This window comes from Phodopus roborovskii, unplaced genomic scaffold (genome assembly GCF_943737965.1).
Source record: "Phodopus roborovskii unplaced genomic scaffold, PHOROB, whole genome shotgun sequence".
In the NCBI taxonomy this organism is placed as follows: Eukaryota; Metazoa; Chordata; class Mammalia; order Rodentia; family Cricetidae; genus Phodopus; species Phodopus roborovskii.
The window spans coordinates 693,186-711,909 of NW_026126409.1; the positions used below are offsets into that span (position 1 = coordinate 693,186).

Genomic DNA, 18,724 nt, shown 5'->3' on the forward strand with positions numbered 1-18,724 from the left:
GGGCAGCTGGCTGGTTGTCGCTGAGTTTTGGTTAAAGAACCATCTTATCTCTCTATGTCAGTCAGTCTTCTCAGGAGTAACTTACCAGGAGGATGCTCCTTGGCAAAAGGACAGATTCTCCACTGTGCTCAAGACGACCTTGCAATGTCACTCAGACCTTCACTTGGCATCTCATTAAGAATTAACTTTAAATACAAACTACTGTGTGACTGTGGTCCCTTTTATTAATTTTTTTTCATTCCTTTTTATTCTTTTTACTAATTAATGTGAACAATATACTCAAATCATGAAATCACTTTTTATTTCTCCCAGATTACCGTTGTATTCTCCAGCATTGTATTTTGTATTTTTTGGTTGTGAGCCTAGCCTTTAACAGCTGAGCCATCTCTCCAGCTCTAGCATTGTATTTTAAAAGGTACTCACTGGATCCATAAAGACTTTTCAACAGGAAATAGTTAAATGAAATTAAAAAGAAAAGAAACTTCTACTGACAGTCTATGAACAATCACCTTTTATGAAGCACTAAATTGACATGGAGTCAGGACCAGTTTGAACACAATGATTGACTTTTGGGAGACACTATTAAACCATGACAGTTGATTGAGCAAGAAAATCACTTACACCTAAGGCCTATGCCTCAGTAGGCTATGTTAAGACCCAAAGGATACACAGAGTGACCATGGGAGGAAGTAAGAATGCCTGTGCTTTTTAGAAAACATCTGTAAAACAACCTAGTCTGTGACAGTATGCAGCACCCAGGGAATGTAATTCTGGTTACTCTGTGTGTGTGTGTGTGTGTGTTTGCACATGTGCGCGGTTACATACACAAATACAGGGCAGGGACAGAGGTGCAGGTGATTGCCAAGCAGTGTTCTCTGGCTCCAAGTACCAGGAGATCCCCTGGGACACACTAACTTCCCAAGGCCTCAGCAGAGCTCTTCCCTTTGCTATTTCTCCCCCCCCCCTTTCCTGTCCCAGCATTTTGGGGACTTTGAAGCATCGAGCTCTTAGTGGACTCTCAGCAGGGACAAGGCAGGCTCAAGTTCAATGTCTCATAAAATGAAAGGTCAAATTTTACCTTTATATGTAATAGTTAACACAGTGTATCAATGAAAACACACCCGAGGTCATAGAAGACATATTCCATCACATAAGTACATAATAGAATTCATTCCTCCATTCAGTTGTATTGGATTTTTGCCCCCCATGCTGTATGCTTAGAAAAATAGAAGACAAATGTATGCTACTTGAACTAAAAAAAAATATGTTTTTAAAACTTCAAATTGTAGGATTTTTATTTACAAAATGGATTGACTCTTGTTTTTTACAAATTAAAAAAAACCTTAACTCTCAAAAATAGAGATAACTTCCCACACTCTTGGGTTCAAAGTTCAAGCAACCAAGGTAGTTAGAACTTGGTGTTTTCCTTTTTCATCAGTCCTGGTAGTTAGCACTTGTCACAGCTGCGTCATCCCTAGTCACACAGCTGAGCTGAGGGAGGCCAAAGGTCTATCAGGTCAGGGTCTGAAGGAGCAAGATCTTCTCATTAATGCAGAAGCGATGCAGTACTACCATCAGGTTCTCTCCACAGCGGGAGACCTGGCGCTCCATGGCCAGGCGGAAGTCCTCCTTCACGCCTTTGGTGATGCCTCGAGTGACTGTGTGGTGCCTGAGGTCAGCGACAGGGAAACAGAAGGAGACCACCGTTAGAAGCTGCAGCACAGCCTAGTGATACTGGGTAGGAATCAACCTGCCTCACAGCTAGGTGTAGTTACACATTTAAACCAAATTTAAAAAGAAAAGCTGCAAGCAGATAACCACTCCTGCCCAATCTTCTGAGTCTCAATACTAGGCAGACATCTTTCCTGCCCTAGACTGGGTCATTTTACACAGCCAATGGTCAGTGAAATGTCACCTGCTGCACCTCTGAACTCCTGGAGCTCACTCAATTCAGTGCCTTGGGGTGCTCACCATACTGGAGACCAGGCCACAGCCCTCAGAGGGGCAACAGTAAGAAAAGGGAGCCAGCATGTCCTAGCCACCAAGGAGCTCTCTGCCAGGGTCTTGGCCCAGAAAAGCTTAGGCTTCCATACAGCTGCTGGAGTCCTGAGTTAGGCCTATCCCCATGGAGCCAGGACAGGGAAGGTCCTGGAGTGCTATGTCCATCCAGACTACTGCAGAAAAGGCTGGGGGACCTGGGACCCTGCGACAGAACTGGGTCACAGTTTGTAAAGGTACAATCACTGCCTGTGAAATTCTATGAAGAGTAGAGTTGTCTAGGTGTTTGCTTGTCTGTGGGTGGGTTAGTGGGAGCAAAAGCCAAGAGGTATCTAACTGAGCCCCAAGAGCCGTGCGTTAGGACGGGAAAGGACAAACAGAATCCCATAAAGTGAGGACAACAAAATGAACAGAGATAAAGAAAAGTCCAGCAAAACTTAGTGGACTCAACCACAAAGAGAGGGGTTTTGGCTGCTAGTTTGGTCATGTAACAGTTTTAGACAAATAAAATCCACCTCTGTTGCCATCCCCCATCCCCTAACTGTCTTCCAAGTCACAAGGTTTTCATGTAGTGAGAAAACAGAGGCATGGCTATCACCCTAAACGCTTCTGTTTCTAAAACACATGCTTATGTACAACAGTGTAGTGCAGCAGTAAATGATGTCCTGTCTACACTAGTGAGAACTCAACACTGCAACAGCCACTTCAAAGGGCTTTACAGGAAGACAGCAGGGACATGAGGAAACATGGTTCTGCACCACCACTTTAACTCAGTCAGGTGTCAGTGAGGCTGAGGGTCTGTGTCCTATTGACTTGAAATACTTCTGTTTTGGGTCCCCGGGCTGCAACCCAAAACGGACCAAGTACAAGAGACAGGCAACTGCAGGCCAGATTTCAGAGAACAAATTCTCCCCTAACACTACTAAAGACACAATTAAATGTTACATGCTGCTTATTAGGGGATTGCTTCTATATGTTAACAGATGCACAACTCGATTACATATGCACCAGAGCCTCTTGCAAGTCTGGAGGATGTCGATTACAGTCACGCCCCCCATGCAATGAGGGACTGCACTGGTCCCCTACAGCCTGGGTATGTAGCAGCTAGGTTTGAGTAAATGCACACTAAGATGCCCATGAAATAGCATAGTGCATGACAGGTATATCCCTGGTGTTACGTGGCACATGACTGTAGATAACTCTTACGGTTTAAGAACAAAAGAATCTAGCTAGTTAAAATGGTATAATTTTCACTTACTAAATATTGTCAATTCAGAAAGCTAAGGTCTAAAACAAAGCAGCCTGCTTTAAGGCAGAGAAAGCTGTGTCAATGTCTGTTTAGAGCAAAAAGTGCTGATCAATAAGATGGAAATCCACAGTAAAATTTACTTGTGGTATATATGTCAATGTATTTAAATATTCATGACCCCAAACTCTGAATTTTATCAAAACAGAATCACAGCTTTGCACTTCCTCTAATAGTCACTTAGTCTAATACAGTTTTAGCAAACTTGTATTTCCCCCCAGATCCATAATGATTTTTAAATTCAACACAAACACACTGGCAACTCATGGAAAAAATTAAAAATGTTACAATATTTACAACCAGATGGTTTGCCAAGGAATGCAGAACAAATTAAAAACAAATAAATAAAGCATGAAAAAGAGCACCGAGGGACAAAGAGCTGAAAACCATGGGCGGGAAAACATGTTGACAAACAGCACACTATGAGCAGGTGTTTTTCCACTTGGTACCTGTCAGCAGTCTGTATGCTGGGCTGAAGCACAGGTAAGAATTCCTGCTGTAGTAACCCCATGGGAGGGCTAGAAGGCCTTTAAAAAACAGCAAACAGCAGCATTCAAACACCCACACCAGCTCACCCTGCACTGCAAAACAACACTCCGGAGAAGATACACAAGACTGGAAAGCGGACTGTACAGAAACTTAAACCTCCACATGCCCCTGGCTGTGCTGGGTCTTCAGGGGGACTGGGAGAAGCTGAGGGCCCCACCGCACCCACTGCTGGTGCCAGTCTAGAGGCATCTTGGCTCCTGGTCCCAGAGCTCTTCCCACTTGGGATTTGGAGTAAAAAGGCATCAGTGGGGAAGAGAGAGACGAGATGGTAGTGGGGAGGGAAGGTAACATCTGAGAAGACATGATTCATAATCCAGCCTCCTCACTCACTCTTCTCACGCCCATGCCGGTCCCAGAAACACACCTGGAGACGCTGGCTAGCCGTCTTAGCAGAACTGAAGCCCCAAACTGAAAGGTCCTTCAAAGAGGACTCAGAAGGACTGGCAATGTTTTCAATAAAGAAAGGGTGTTTGAAACTCGGGGGGAAAACAGGGCTGAGAGCCATGGTTTTGCAGAATTCTGTAATGAAGATTTAGCACATTAGCCGGTCATCACCCAGAGATTTTTTTTTTCCATTTTGATCCAGTCTAATGCAGCTATAGTACTGCAGGTATCAGCATAGAAACATTTCTTTAATTTAACACATGTCAGAACAACATATCTATGTAACAAACGAAGAACTTATGCCTCCTTTTGGCCTGGCACCAGGTGCCCAGTGTTTGTACTGTACCTGCTTGCATCCGAGATGCTACAACTAGGGCGGACTCACAACCTTACCCCAAGGGGAGGAGAGGCACACTGCTCACAACATCTCTGCCACTCATCTGGAGGGGCCACCCAAAAGGTCTGCAATGGCTTCAGAGAATTTGTTTGGAACCCAAAGGGAAAAGGAATATAGATAGTTTTATTCAAGAGTCTAATCACACCTCAGTCAGTCAAACCTGTCTTACGCAGTTTGATTCTCTTGGCGTCATTTAGATATAGATTAACTGAAATACAGATTTCAAATCCACGTTGAGAACATCTCAGAGAATATTTCCTACAAGGTCAGGCCACTAGTTAACAATGCCTAATCCTTTTTCCAAGCTGAATCAAGCCTGGGTTTTTAGGAGGCTTGACTTGTGCAGAAAGTTCTAGGAAGTTAGTTAGGTTGATCAAGGTGGAAGGTCCTGGGAAGCAGGAGGGATGCCTCCTTGGACAAGCAACCTCTTCCAGAGCCATTATCTGGGCAAATGATTAGGTCCCCACTTTAAACTCTAAGTCCTGGGGACTAAGTGCAGGGTAATACTGCTCAAATCAAGAAAATATAGGAAAGAAGGAAAGCCCAGTTATAGTGAAACCTGAGGTTCATCTGCTGAGGACTGTAGAATCATTCCTTCATACTGCCATAGACAGCTGAGAGTTCTCTGTCATGTGGCAATCCTCTGCAGACTCCAAGACCACATATATAATGACAATTTGACTGGTGAGTTTTTGACAAACTGAAAATCTTTCTTAAAATGTTTGTAAAATCAATTTTGGAACCTAGAAGTCCCTATACAAAATCTATTCTCACATGGTTAATGACACTTGCAACCGTGCAGTAACTATTCCCCATGACTTTGGTCCATAGTCAAAGTAGTCAATGGAGAAGGGGAGAGGCCAGTGTCTAGGACATCCTGATAAAGCACTCTACAAAGGGCCTTGTATAGTCCTAAACATCACCTCAGTCCCTTACTGGAAATGTTGAAGACATACAGTATCACTTATAAGATGGGTGAGGATCTTCTGTTCTATAGGACAGATTCCACTGGGTCCTACTCTTGGTAAGGCATAGTAAGGAGGGAATGCTCATCATGGGCCAAAGTCCTGAGTTACAGAAATCCAATAGAAGCACTTCTTACCTCACTCCTCCAACACCCCTATGACTCTACAAAGACAGAGCAAAGGACTATGGCTCTGGATAACTAAGAAACTTGCTTCTGCCAAAACTAAGGGATGGAAGAGAAGGTTTCTAGTCTCAGCAATGTCTTCTTCCTGCTCTGGGTCCAGTCTCTTGGCATACCTGACACTGACTTACAGACACACTGAATATCCAGGAAGCAAGAAGGAAATATACAAACTGCACATGGCGTTTACAGCAGAGGGGAATCTATTAGCCAGACTGCAATGAGGACTGAGGATAGAAGCAAGAATTATGAGCTATTTAAAAATCATGAATGGTCACTAATTTGGTATTTTCATTTGAGACAACCTGGATTCCTGTAATGTCCTATGGGCTAGGGGAACACCTGGGATCTAGCACTCCCATAATCATTTTTTGCGGGCAGGTGTGTTTTAGAGGCACTAGAACCAGCTAATTCACTTTGTGCTATGTAAGCCATGATGAAGCTTAGAAGAGCTTAAGACCCAGTTATATAAATCCTGTAGATCCCCTCCCCCAATCCAGTACAGTGTCTAACCAGCAATAAATACTACATTTTGGAAAGGAAAAGGCAAATAGAAAATTCTCTAGTAAAAAATTTCAAAACAAAAATATCCCAATTTAAACAGCATTTTTTTCCCCCCAGAAATGTAGCTAAGAAATACAAGTCTTTTAAAGACACCCAGAATCAAGTGGCCCCTCAAAAACAGAGACCAGGTTTATGATTCCTTTCCATTAAATTTCTGACAGGTACAGAAATTTACAAGTGAGTCATGCAAGCACATGAACAGTGGGCACAGAGCTTTGAAAAACAAAAGAGCATCTGCTTACTTGATGAGCATGCCTTGGTTTGGGAGTAATTCCAGATGGATCTTCCCTCCTTCCTGGGTTCGTAAGTAAGCAAATTCCTCCAGCATGTCAATGTCTTCAGTCACCTTCAGGTCAAACAACAAGTAACAAGTTGCCCTGTTCTCCCAGGTGAGGAAACAGGCTCTCAGCCCACGGAAAGCCCACTGATTGCCCTCCAACAAACAACCACAGTCAGCTCTGATTCTCATATTGGCCACATTGCCCCATGAAAAAGAATACTTTGCATAAGTTCTGCCAGGCAGGGGCTGGCTGTGTAACTCCGTGGCATCAATCTCCAGACCCACCGACTGAGAAGCATTAGCACATGGTTTTTCCTGTGGAAGTAATTAAACAGATTCTATATGGCCCTGGGAGAAATTTTTTTAGTTAGAAATCAGAGACAGCAGGAGAGGGGAAGGTGGTCTGGCTAACAGGATATGAGTCATAAAAAGAAAGATTATTTCTTCAGACCCAGCAGACAAGGTCATTCAGATACTTGAAGAAAGGAAGTGTCCGAGAAGCTAGAAAATTCCATATGAAACATTAGATGATGCATTCTTCTGGGGGAAAGTTATATAAGTTTCATTATTTTCTTTTTAAATAACTGCACTGGGGACATATATAGTACACATATTCTGCAAATTGGGAGAATTATGGGAAGCAATGAAGTAAAAGCAACCAAACTATGGTATACCTTCAATTCTAAGGCAGTCTTCCCCTTACAAACACATGAAGTCACATGCTGCCCATCTGACAAAACAACTCTGCTGATAGGAGATGTCATTCTGTAAATATGTTTCTCTTATTGGATAATGAATAAAGTGCTGTTGGCCAATAGGAAAGCAAGATAGGTGGGACTAGGAGACAAGGAGGATTCCGAAAGTAGTAGGGAGGAGATCCAAGATGGAGGACGGAGAGAGAAGAACGCCAGGCCCTCTCTCCGGTAAGATGAGACCATGTGGAAGTACTTAGAGTAATAGAAATGGATTAATGTTTAAGACAGAGTCAGCCGATAAGAAACTAGTAACAGACCAACAGAATTACATCTATCAGGCAGGAAACACCTACTTGTAACATAATGGTGTCCAACTTCCACTTAAAACGTAACAAAACCTTAAGAAAGGTTTTTAGAAACAGAAGGACAGACACAAGCAAGGTTTCCTGGTAGCAGCACCTCTCTCTGTTGGACTCTGTTGCTCGAGACAAGCAGAGACTTGCGCGGCTCCTTTAAGGGAAGTTTCCTGACTCAGCATAAACAGCAAAAAACCCGCAAAGCTTTTAAGAAGCACTGCTAACAACTGAATGGTGTGTGTAAGAGCTGGCAATGTCAGTGACCACAGTTTTATATCTAATACAGAGTCTCTGTTTGTTATTTGGGGCTAGTGCGGCTGGCTGTGGGACCTAACTGGTGGTGGTGGGGGAACCTACTCATGATACTCTGCCTCATTAGCATAACCTTTGGCAGCTGTGAAGATGCAGGCTCAGTGTTAAGAACTGATCCCAGGGGCAGCCTCTGTCCAAGGAGAGGCCTCAGGGGACACTTTTTCCATAGACAAAGGCCAAAGAACTATTGTAGTCTATGCTAAACCAACTGCTCTGGGCTTGCCAAGAACTTGTAGGCTATTCTAACTGTGAGCATCTTGGTTGCCTTCTTGGAAGGCACCTAGAAGTGGACGGCAGTCCTGGTTCTTTGAAACATCACTGACTTTCACAAAGCAACTGCCATGGCTCTGTGTCTAACTCTCACCCCTCCTTTTCCTACAAATAGAAAAAGCAGTATCTCTATTGAGAATGGGTCACACTGTATGATGCACTTGTGCTGAACATTCAGATGTGAGTGCACTTAATTCAGAGAAAGGATACTTGTCACATAGCTGAAGAAGTTCTCATACTGGAAATTTCCTTGTTGGCAAATCTTACTGATGGCTTTCAGGAAAAGGTTCTCTCCCCGGGGCCACTCCTGCTGGAGCAGTACAATCACATGGCCCAATGCCATGTCATCTCTGTTGTCTGTAAAAGCTCTCAGCTGTAAGACAAAATGTTATATAGAAGAAACATCTAGGGCATACGAAATATCACTTCCTAAAAGAGGCTCTACAGGTTAGTAAATTCTATAAATCATTATTACGAAGACCAAAAAAAAAAAAAAAAAAGAACCCAAAACACCAAAAAGCAACAACAAAAAAACTGGTGGTGAACACCATACCCGTCTAAGGAGAGTGGGTTCTAGGGAAGTCCCAGGTTCCCGGAGGGCTCGGCACATGAGCTGACAAGTCTTTAGACCAGAGCTGGACAAAAACAGGAGAACTGGGAGTTTCTGAGTTTGAGAATCAGGGATAGAGAAAGTTGAGTTTCCTACACAGTGAAGAGAGTAAGTAGGACTTTTCATTATTGTTTTTTTCTATTATACTTATTTGAGACAGGGCCTTATGAATCATAGGCTGGCCCTAACACTTGCTAGATACTCCTGACCTTCTTGCCTCCATTTCCCAAGTGCTGGGATTAGAGGTTTGAATCACCATATCTAATTTAAGCTGTGCTGGGAATTGAACCCAGAGCTCATGGGTTCTGGGCAAGTACCCTACCAAGTGAGCCATATCCTCAACCTTAGAGATATCTTTCAGGGAACAATTGTAAGGTGAAAGATGGGAAAGAAGACATAACAGAAGAACTTGAAAAAATGGGGCTGGGAAGGAAGAAAAACAGTAAGTGATGGGGTATGAACTGCAGAAAAGGTCAAAAGTTTGGTTTGAAATGGACAGCTGCATAAAACCACAATTCAGATGGCTTCTTTGATCCAACCAGCTCTAGCACTTAAGTTAGTGTGGGACTATTGCATACAGCAGCAACCAGCATTGTTACTTTTTGCACACAAGCATACTGAAACAGTGACAACCCCACCCAAGGTTCTATTCTACCCCAGCCAAGGCTTGTGGTGTTTTCAAGAGTCTTAGAAGCTTCCCAGTGCTACCGGGCCTTCACTGGCACTGACCCTCATGCTTAAAGAAATTAACTCATCTATAACCCCAATATTCATATAGCTATCCATATTCATATACAGCTATATTCATGTATAGCTATTCATATAGCTATACAATATTCTATAGCTAATACATTCTGACAAACATAATGTGTAGTGAGATATCCACCCCACCCACACCTGTTGCACTGACCACGCCCACTGGGGCATTGGGACAGGTGAAGGTGGGGTGGATATCTCACTTCAATTCCCCTTTTAGTCTAAAGAAAAGATTTAGGCTTAATACAAAATTATCTACAAAGACAGTAAATATAATGTGTGGTAAATAAGAATCTGGGAAGCGATAGGAAGATGGATTTATTCAAGGAGAAATCACACCAGAAACAGATGATCTCCACAGGTTCCCATTCCAAAGATGCCTCCAGATGCTCTCTTTCTCTGACCAGGAAGTAAGAGAGTGAGCTGGGGTCTGGGACCCCAGACCCCCCCAGGTTATGCCCACACCTGTCCCCACACCCTAATGCGAATGGTCAGTGCAACAGGTATGGGTGGGGTGGATATCTCACTACAACAATGTCAAAATTTTTACTATATACCAACAGGCAAGTGGATTTGCCTGTCTGCCCTACTTCTTACTCCCCATACCCTTCTCAAGGATGGGGCTCATTTCCTATTCTTCTGTGCCTAGTGCTGTGGAACTAAAAAACAAGCAAACAAACAACAACAAAAATGAAAAGCAAAAGAGCACTTGTCCACAAACGTGTCCCACCTGCCTGGTGAAGAACAAAACAGTTGTGAACAAAGCTCTTAAGTCATGCAAGCTCATCAGGACATACTTCAAAGGGAATTTGTTTCCTGATAATTCCATTTTAAGCTCACCTTAAAGCACGCTAGCATCAAGTGCAGGCAATACGGCATAATAGCCTTACTGGTACAGGGCAGAAGCTTCAGATCCAAACCTAACAGAAGGCAGGCCAGACTGTTAGTGAATGTTATCATCAAAGAAAATAGCTTTAACAAGCAAATGTTTCACATACTCCCTCAATAAGCTACCAGTTACAGAACTCGTGATACAGCAGACATTGATGTGATGATGGTATTGAGTTTTGGTCTCTAGATTTCATTTCTCAATTTTCTTGCCTACCTGCTAAATAATCATTATAAAAACTTTCAAATCTGTAGAGTACTACATAGAGGAAATCCCAGAAACCCCATGGGCTTGTCATTCAGCTTCTGTGTGTGTGTACAAATATCTAGCCTGTATGTATATAAGTGTGCCACATGTGTGCAGTGCATCTTGGATCCCCTGGAGTTGGAGTCACAGATGATTACAAGCAACCATGTAGGTGCTGGGAATGTAACACGGGTTATCTGAAAGAGTACCATGTGCATTTAACCACTGCACTATGTCTTTAGGCCTGCCTCTCCTCTCTAGTTTTATAAATGCTAACATCTGCCTTTAATTCGTAAAGATTTCAATGTCAATCATCACAAAAACAGTAGAAGCTTCTTATAGTGTCTTGATGTTTGGCACCCAGCACCCAGTGGATAAAGGCCCTGTTTGGAAATGTAATGGCTAGGAGATGAGGTACAGCTGGGAAATGGGGTGCTCTCCCTGGCAATGCTGACTTCACTATCATTTATTCACGATCAGAAGCACAGGAATGGTCTGGTCTGCGCCTTTGTCCAAATTCAGGACTAGTGCTGGGCAGTTGTGCATTGAATTTCCTTCTGAGATTCCTTTTCTATTTCATTTTGTGACATTGTTTATAAGTTGTGCTTATCAAGAACCTTTTCATGGCATCTAATGTTTTAAATTTCTTGGCACGAATGTTCTCTTATTGTCCTTTTGACGTAACCAGGATTTGTTGTAGTACCGCCTTTCCATTCCTGATATTGCTAATTTGTGGCTGCCATCTTTTGGATGAAGTGTGTTAGGATTTTATCAATTTTATGCAGGTTTTCACACAAATAACCTTTTATTTTACTCATTTTTCTTATTGTGTTGATTCTGCTCTGTTAGTATTTCCCTCTTATACTGTCTTCATATTTAATTTGCATATCTATTTCTAAATCTTAAGTGGAAATTTAGATTATTAGCTATGCATTAGGTTTTTTTCAAGTAATGTGGAAATCAGTTAAAGCTCAAAATGGCCTCAGAGGAATATGGTGACAGAGGGATAAACTGATTAGTCTCTTTTTCCTAGTGCTAGGCAAAACAGGGAAGGGTTCCTCAGGAGTAGCAACCTCATGAAGCAGAACGTGGCTTAGAAAGATGCTAATGAATGCAGCCGGGAGTGATGAGCTTTCCACAGCACATAGTGGTGTGGTGTGACCTCACTAGGAACTGTGACACATCTTAGCCACCATCATAAAACTACTGTGACAAAGAGCAAGACTTCACTGTACCTTTTCTAAACTTGGGCTTCACCTTGGAGGGCTCTTCCTGTGCTTTCCCTCCATCTTGTATGGGTAGTACCATGTAGCACATCAGGTCCAGAACTTTCTCACATGTCATCTACAGGAGAGAAAACCACAGGTACTAACGGACTACAGCCGTCTACAGCCCAGAGGCAGACAGCATGTGTGCATGGAGGTCAGTATTCCTGTGACTCTTGATGAGTACTCAACAGTGAACACAGTCAGATTAAGTCTATGAGACAGCGAGAACAAAGCCCAGTTCTTCACTGTTAGAAACTACCACAAATTTGTATATACTAATAAGCATATACAGTGCCTACGTTTAAACCACACAGCAAGTTCAAAGACAGTCTGGGACACATGAGACCTTGTCTCAAAAAAGAGAGGAATAAGCAAATAGCACTGAAGCACAACTTCAGGGAAGTTATACTATAGAAACACGAAGTAAAACAGATCATTGTGTTTTTCAGCAGCAAATTAAGTAAAACAGGTCAATTAAGGAAGCAGGCATTGACCTGAAAAACCACTACAGGGAAGACATCTCAGTGTGCCATGGAGCCTTTGAGAACACCACAGTACTTACTCTGTACTCTCCCAGTGCAAAGTGACAGGTGGCCAGCTGGATGAGCGCCCTCTGGTGTTCTAAAGTCCCCTGTCCTGTGATCGGTGGCTGAGAAAGGGATCCTTGGAGAGCTGCTAAGTGATGCAGACTGGCTATGGCCTTCTTATACTGACCCTTGGAAAGACACAAAGGCATAGGGGGAAAAAACAATGACATTAACACACACACAGAGCACAGAATCTTTGACGTAGAACATTTTAGATATATTATTTCTATAGAACCAACACTGTGGTAGCAATTGTCTGTTCTCCCCATCTGGTAGCTGCTGGATGGCAGCAAAGCAGAGGAAAGAAGGGCTCGAGGAGGTCATCATCTTCTGAAGAAATGCTGCTTTCTTAGGTAACCCCCTGCTCAGACAGACAACAATTACATTCTCTCTCTCCTACATGGATCCAAGTTTTGAATGTTTATATATGGGTATAGTGTAGATAGAGGTCATGAGACTAGAAAGGGGACCACAAATGAGGAAAGGAGAGTTAAGCGAGGGAGGGAGGGGCATAGAATTTTTATGGTGACAGAGAAGGAGGCTGCTGGGGGGTGGAAGGGCACACAGGGGCAGGTGGATGGTGGAGGATCAACAAAAGCAGATTTTATTTAGATGCCATAAAGAAACCTAATACTCTGGATGGTAATTTAAAATGGAAAATTGTTAATTAAGAAAACTGAGAAGTATTTATGCTACCTTTATTGTGCAAGAGGACAGAGATAAATGGCTGTGTGGGGGTCCTGATTCTCTACACAGGGAAGAGAAGGAACAACGACTAGACATACTGGAAGTCACCAAGAAAGTGAGACAATTGGGGATGAAAATAGACTATAATCTCACAGCCACAGAATGCTGCAAGATGTGGATAGGTTGTGGACTAGCCCCCAAGGAGCATAACACACCTCTTACGCCAAGACCAGTTTGCAACAATCCCACCCTGCATAGACACAGCAGCCGAAAATGCCTGTCACTCTACCTGGTAGATGATCATATCTGTCAGGAAGATTCTTAGCCACAGCCAGGTGTCCGTCTTCCAAGCCAAACAAATTCTTGTAAATTCTGTGTGAGAATTTGAAAGCAAATTCACCCCAAACTGGTGAACACAGAGGCAACAGAGGGAAAAACTCACAAACTAATAAAGATGGGTGGGTTACTGTCAGTGAAGCTCTAGAATTCCTGGTTAGGCACTGATATGCAAGGATTCTTTTTCACATGTTATTTACTTCAGGTAAGCATGGCACAGGTGTGGAGTCACAGCACAACCAGTAGGAGTTGGTTCTCTCCTTCCACCAGGTGGCTCCCGGGTCATCAGGCCTGTGGGCAGGTACCTTTCCTCACTGGGCCATCTCACCAACCCATAAGAAGGACTCTATACACCATCATTTGTAAGCATGTATTACATGCCAAAACTACACTTTCCACGCATTACTCCATGCATCTTGTATTGTTTTTTAAGATAAGGTCTTATGTAGTCCCAGCTGCCCATTTATCTTTTTAAAAAAAGGTTGATTTATGAGTAAAGAAAATTTCTTCCAAATACTCAAAGATTCACAATAAACCAACAAAAGAAACAGGCTCTATTCCCTTATAAAAGATAACACATCTGACAAGGGGCTGTCTGGCCATGTGACAGGAGGCCAAAGATGCATGCTTACAGCCTAACAGGAAATTAATGGGCACGGATTTCACAGGACAGAAAACACCATTGGTTAGCAAAGAGGAGATTCAGGCCTAGAAAGCAGGCAAATGAATTGTTAATGTCTTCATTCAAAACGTGAGCTGGTGCATACTTCTGACCCCAGCACTTGGGAGGCAGACTCAGGAGGATCTGAATTCCAGGCCAGTCTGGTCTACACAGCCAGCCAGAGCTACATATTGAGATCCTGTCCCAAAACAAAAACAGAAAAACAGGCTTTCTCCACTTCCAAGGCAACAGAGCTGAGAGCAGCCAAAGGCCACATTGCCTTCTGTACTGCAGAACACAGGCAGCTTGAGGGAGAAGAGAAATAGAGCATGAACAAGAAGGGACAGGACAAACACCAAATGCTGTCCTTCCCACTCTGACCAACCCTGATGGTATAAGAGGAAGTCAGAGATGAACAGCTAATTATATAGATTTCCTGATTGAAAACAACAACAAAAAGAATCCTATAAAATGAGTGAATGTCTAGAGCTGATTCAATAAGCTATGAGAGCTGACATTTTAAATACCACAAAGATCTTTTAGAGTAGACTTTATATGATTAAATGGTATCAATGACAAGCACATGCTCACCTTTGTCAAGGAATTCCAGGGAGTAGAGCAGCTCCCAGCTCTCCCTGGCCAGTTTGAAGCTCTCCAGCACTTCAATGGAGTTGCTGAGCTCAGCTTTACTGACGACAATGTGCCGGTTTCTTCCTTTTGCTGAACATTCTTCATCATCTGAGCTCTGCTTGTGGGATGGGAAGAGCATGGTTCACTGAAGGTGATGAAACATTATTTAGACATTGCTCTGGACTCTGTCCTCTACGGCTTTCGTGCCATAGCTTTTCCAATTTAACACTGATCTCCAAGGATCAATAATATGTGGTTTTCATCTCAACATTCTCATGCTGTCAAGTTGCACCTTTAAAATTAAGTTTATTGGTTTCTTACAAGTTTAAAACACATCATTTTAATCAAAGTGTGAGTGGCACTCACTTTAGTTTCTCCTCATTTCCTTAATTTGTGACATTGATTTGGTTCTTCACAACAGTGGAATAAACAGAAGTCTGAGTTCCCTAAGACATAAGAAGCAGCAGTCTGTGAGTGCCCAGGGCCACACACATACCATCGTCAGCTCTGTGGCTGAGGTGTGAGTATGGAATGCCCTCTGATTTTTACAGTTCAGACTTCTACTCTTCGTTTCATGTCATACAAAGCAAAAGAAACAAGAGAGATGCAGAGAAAGGTCACTGTCATAAATGTCACTGGGCATGTCTAGAGATGCTTTCAAAATAGTCAAGGTGAAACAGGTCATTGAGCTTCATACTGTCAAAAATTTCTTCAATCAGTTATTGTACCCAACTCTCTTTGTCATGCCCACAGCCCCAGGTATGTGGGCCCTAGCTTTCAGCACACTGAAGTCATTACAGTATGGACAGGGGTTTCAGTGAAGCACTTCAGCACCAGCTGATCTCACCTGGGACACTCTGCCTTGGATGCCTCCTTTCATAAAGACTTATTTTCATTGTTTTTGATTATGTGTAAGTGCATTCTGCATGTGAGTACCTGCTAGTGAGCGCAGGTGCTCTCAGATGGCTACAGTGAGATAGTTATGACTGGCCTGATGTGGGTGGTGGGAACTGACCTCGGGTCCTCTGGAAGAGCATCAAGTGCTATTAACCACTGAGCTATGCTTTCAGTTCCAGGCACCTCCCTTCTAACAGCCTTCCTTCCTGCCTGCAGACCACAGTGTCCTCCTGCTTCCTCTTATACCTGGAGAATCTACCCTACTACATTTGTCCACCGCAGCAATCCACTGAACATTTGATTTCATCAGAGTCATACCAAGCAGTAGTGAACTAAGACCCAATTTACTATTGTAAATGTGAGGTCAGTAGTGTCACAATCTATGAAAGCCAGTTCTGCTTCCAAATAAGGTCACTTATCAAAGAACCCCAATTTTCAGGGAAGATACTGTGGCATTCCAAACAGCTTGCAAAAGTTTGAGAAATTCCCGTGGCCACTGAAGCTCTGAGAAGGGGCTCTGATGCAACAGTTATAACTGAAGGGAACACACATATTCATATGCCTAGGAGAGGACCACAATTTGATCAGCTCCCAGGCACATGATATGAGCTCCTCAGTGAGGCTAAGTGGAGACCTCTTCTTGTATCTTGTGGGATTGAGCGGGCTGCCCTTCCCAACAACCACCACAGCATCCTATTCCAGCCAACAGTTCCCAGATGGTTTTGTAAATTTAATCAATACTCACCAGTCAAAACATGCATGGTTAAGTAACTCAAAACGCAGTTTGTAGACCTGGACACCCTCGGGCTGCTGGGCTGTTCTATATGGTTTAAGATGTTTGGCTCTATCCCTGACCTCTACCCACCAGATGACAATTATCAATCTCTCCTCACAGAAGCATAACTATGACAATCAAAAATGTTTCCAGACATTGTCAAATGGACCAGTGAGTCAGAAGGGGTGCAAAACTTCCTCTATTTAAGGCAACTAGCTTACACTTAATTATGGTTTAACTATTTTAGCTCCAAAACCACATTTTGCAAAGTTTCATCTCTGGCAAATGACACATTCTGTGAGTAATTAAGTGGAAAGGATTACCATGGTTTTTTCTCTCCCCTCAGCTAGTTTCCTCTTCTTGTGTATGTGTTTACTGCGATCAACTTCTACATCACCATACACATTGGCTACATCTTCCAGAAGAACCAGTGGGACCTGGCTGGGGGCATTAGGACCTACACAAAGGAGGACACACAGACATTAGAAATAAAGTAAGAGAGAGAGTAGTGAATATGAGCAGGAAGTAGGTCAAGTGCCATATGGAAATAAAGCTCATAAAAAAATATACCCAGTGTGACCCTGACTAGGTCAACAAGAACATACACCCCATGGGAAGAAAGGCCATATGAATTGATACCAAATCGTTTATAAGTGTTGAGAATGAATGATTGTTCCTTCTTTGCATTTGTTCTTATGCATCTCTGTTTAAACAATAACCATGAAGTACAAAATGATCATGAATACTATACATATATCATAACTATATAGTTCAAATAAACACAGAACATATGAAAAATCATAGGTCAACATGCAATACATACAATATACAGTTTACATAAGTCTTTGTCTATTGTATTGTCTTCATAAAATCCGCATTTTAGAATTTTTTTTTTGATTTTGTGTTTTTGGTTTGTTTGAGAGGATCGTATGTGTAGCCCAGGCCTGGCCTCAAACTTAATATGTAGCCAAGGCTGTCCTTAAACTCCTTATCCTCCTTTCTCACCCTCCAAAGCATTGATTACTTTTTCAAACAGAGGTATTCAGTATCCCTATTTAGTTTTCTAATACTAAATTTCTTAATACAGAAATTCCCAGTGAGAAATACTTACATAAAAGCTTAATTCAAACCAAATTAAGTTATCGATGACAAAGAGCACTGGTAGTGCCTTACAACTTTATTCTCCCACAGCAGTGGTCGACCACTGCTTTTGTCTCCTTGTTGGCACTACCCTGATACTTTGGTTTCACAGAGGAACATGTGAGCTAACCTTGGAAGAGAGATGGCTGTATGCTGCTGATATACTGGAATGCACTCTTGAAGAAGACTAGCATCGTGGAGTACAGCACTTGGTTCTTATAGTTGTTGTGAGCTTCGCTGTCAAAGCTGTTCATGTACCTGCAGAGCTCTTTCATCCGGTGCAGCATGTCGCTACAGCTTCTGAGGGGGAGGGAACAAAAGCACCTTACTGCCTGTCAGTGGGAGGAAGGAAGACATGCTCTGGGAGAAGCACCGAACTTACCAGGCAGCAGATATCTGGGTATGTGAACTTCTGTGCTTCGAAATAAAATGAAGCTTAAAAAAGTATTTTATGTGCATTGGTGTTTTGCCTACATGTATGTGTGTGAAGGGGTCAAATTATAGACACTTGTGAGCTGTCATGTGGATCCTGGGAATTGAACAGGGTCCTCTGGAAGATCAGCCAGTGCTCTTAACTAAGGGGTCACCTCTCCAGCCCCTTAAAAATGATTCTAAATGTAAATTCATATATGTTGTGGTATTCTAATATAGTATATTATAAAAATCAGGGTAATTAACATTTCTAGCTTCTTAAACATTAAAAAAATTACATATATTCACAAATTACCAGTGTAATGTTTTAATACATGTGTACTATATGCAGATTAAAATCAGGCAATTAAGTTTCTTTTTGAGGCAGGGTTTACTATTATAGTCCTGGCTGGTCTAAATGTACACCAACTTGGCCTGGAACATCTACCTGTTCTGAGTGTTAGGATTAAAAGTGTGTGCCACCGGGCCTAGCCCTTAGGTAATTTCCTGCCTTCATACCATTAGTTTGGAAACTTGAAGCTCCTCCAATTTAAATTATGTAAATTAAGTATA

The 18,724-nt window shown here is 42.5% G+C and overlaps 1 protein-coding gene across 8 annotated transcripts in view; it reads right to left on the bottom strand.

Annotated features, from left to right (window-relative positions):
• Nucleotides 1–1,277: 1,277 nt before the first annotated feature.
• Nucleotides 1,278–18,724, bottom strand: part of Ints10 (integrator complex subunit 10) — a 28,883-nt gene continuing 11,436 nt past the window's right edge. The window contains exons 8-19 of one of the 8 annotated variants that reach the window (XM_051181920.1): nt 17,871–18,040; nt 16,924–17,057; nt 14,890–15,043; nt 13,591–13,673; nt 12,590–12,742; nt 11,995–12,103; nt 10,465–10,544; nt 8,469–8,631; nt 6,588–6,681; nt 4,631–4,708; nt 3,754–3,831; nt 1,278–1,669 (exon numbers count right to left, since the gene is read on the bottom strand). In XM_051181920.1, the coding sequence (XP_051037877.1) occupies nt 1,513–1,669; nt 3,754–3,831; nt 4,631–4,708; nt 6,588–6,681; nt 8,469–8,631; nt 10,465–10,544; nt 11,995–12,103; nt 12,590–12,742; nt 13,591–13,673; nt 14,890–15,043; nt 16,924–17,057; nt 17,871–18,040 (1,453 nt within the window). In that variant the 3' untranslated portion in view covers nt 1,278–1,512. Of the gene's footprint in view, nt 1,670–3,753; nt 3,832–4,630; nt 4,709–6,587; nt 6,682–8,468; nt 8,632–10,464; nt 10,545–11,994; nt 12,104–12,589; nt 12,743–13,590; nt 13,674–14,889; nt 15,047–16,923; nt 17,058–17,870; nt 18,041–18,724 lie in introns of all 8 variants that reach the window. The other 7 variants (XM_051181918.1, XM_051181923.1, XM_051181924.1 and 4 more) reach the window with 7 other exon arrangements.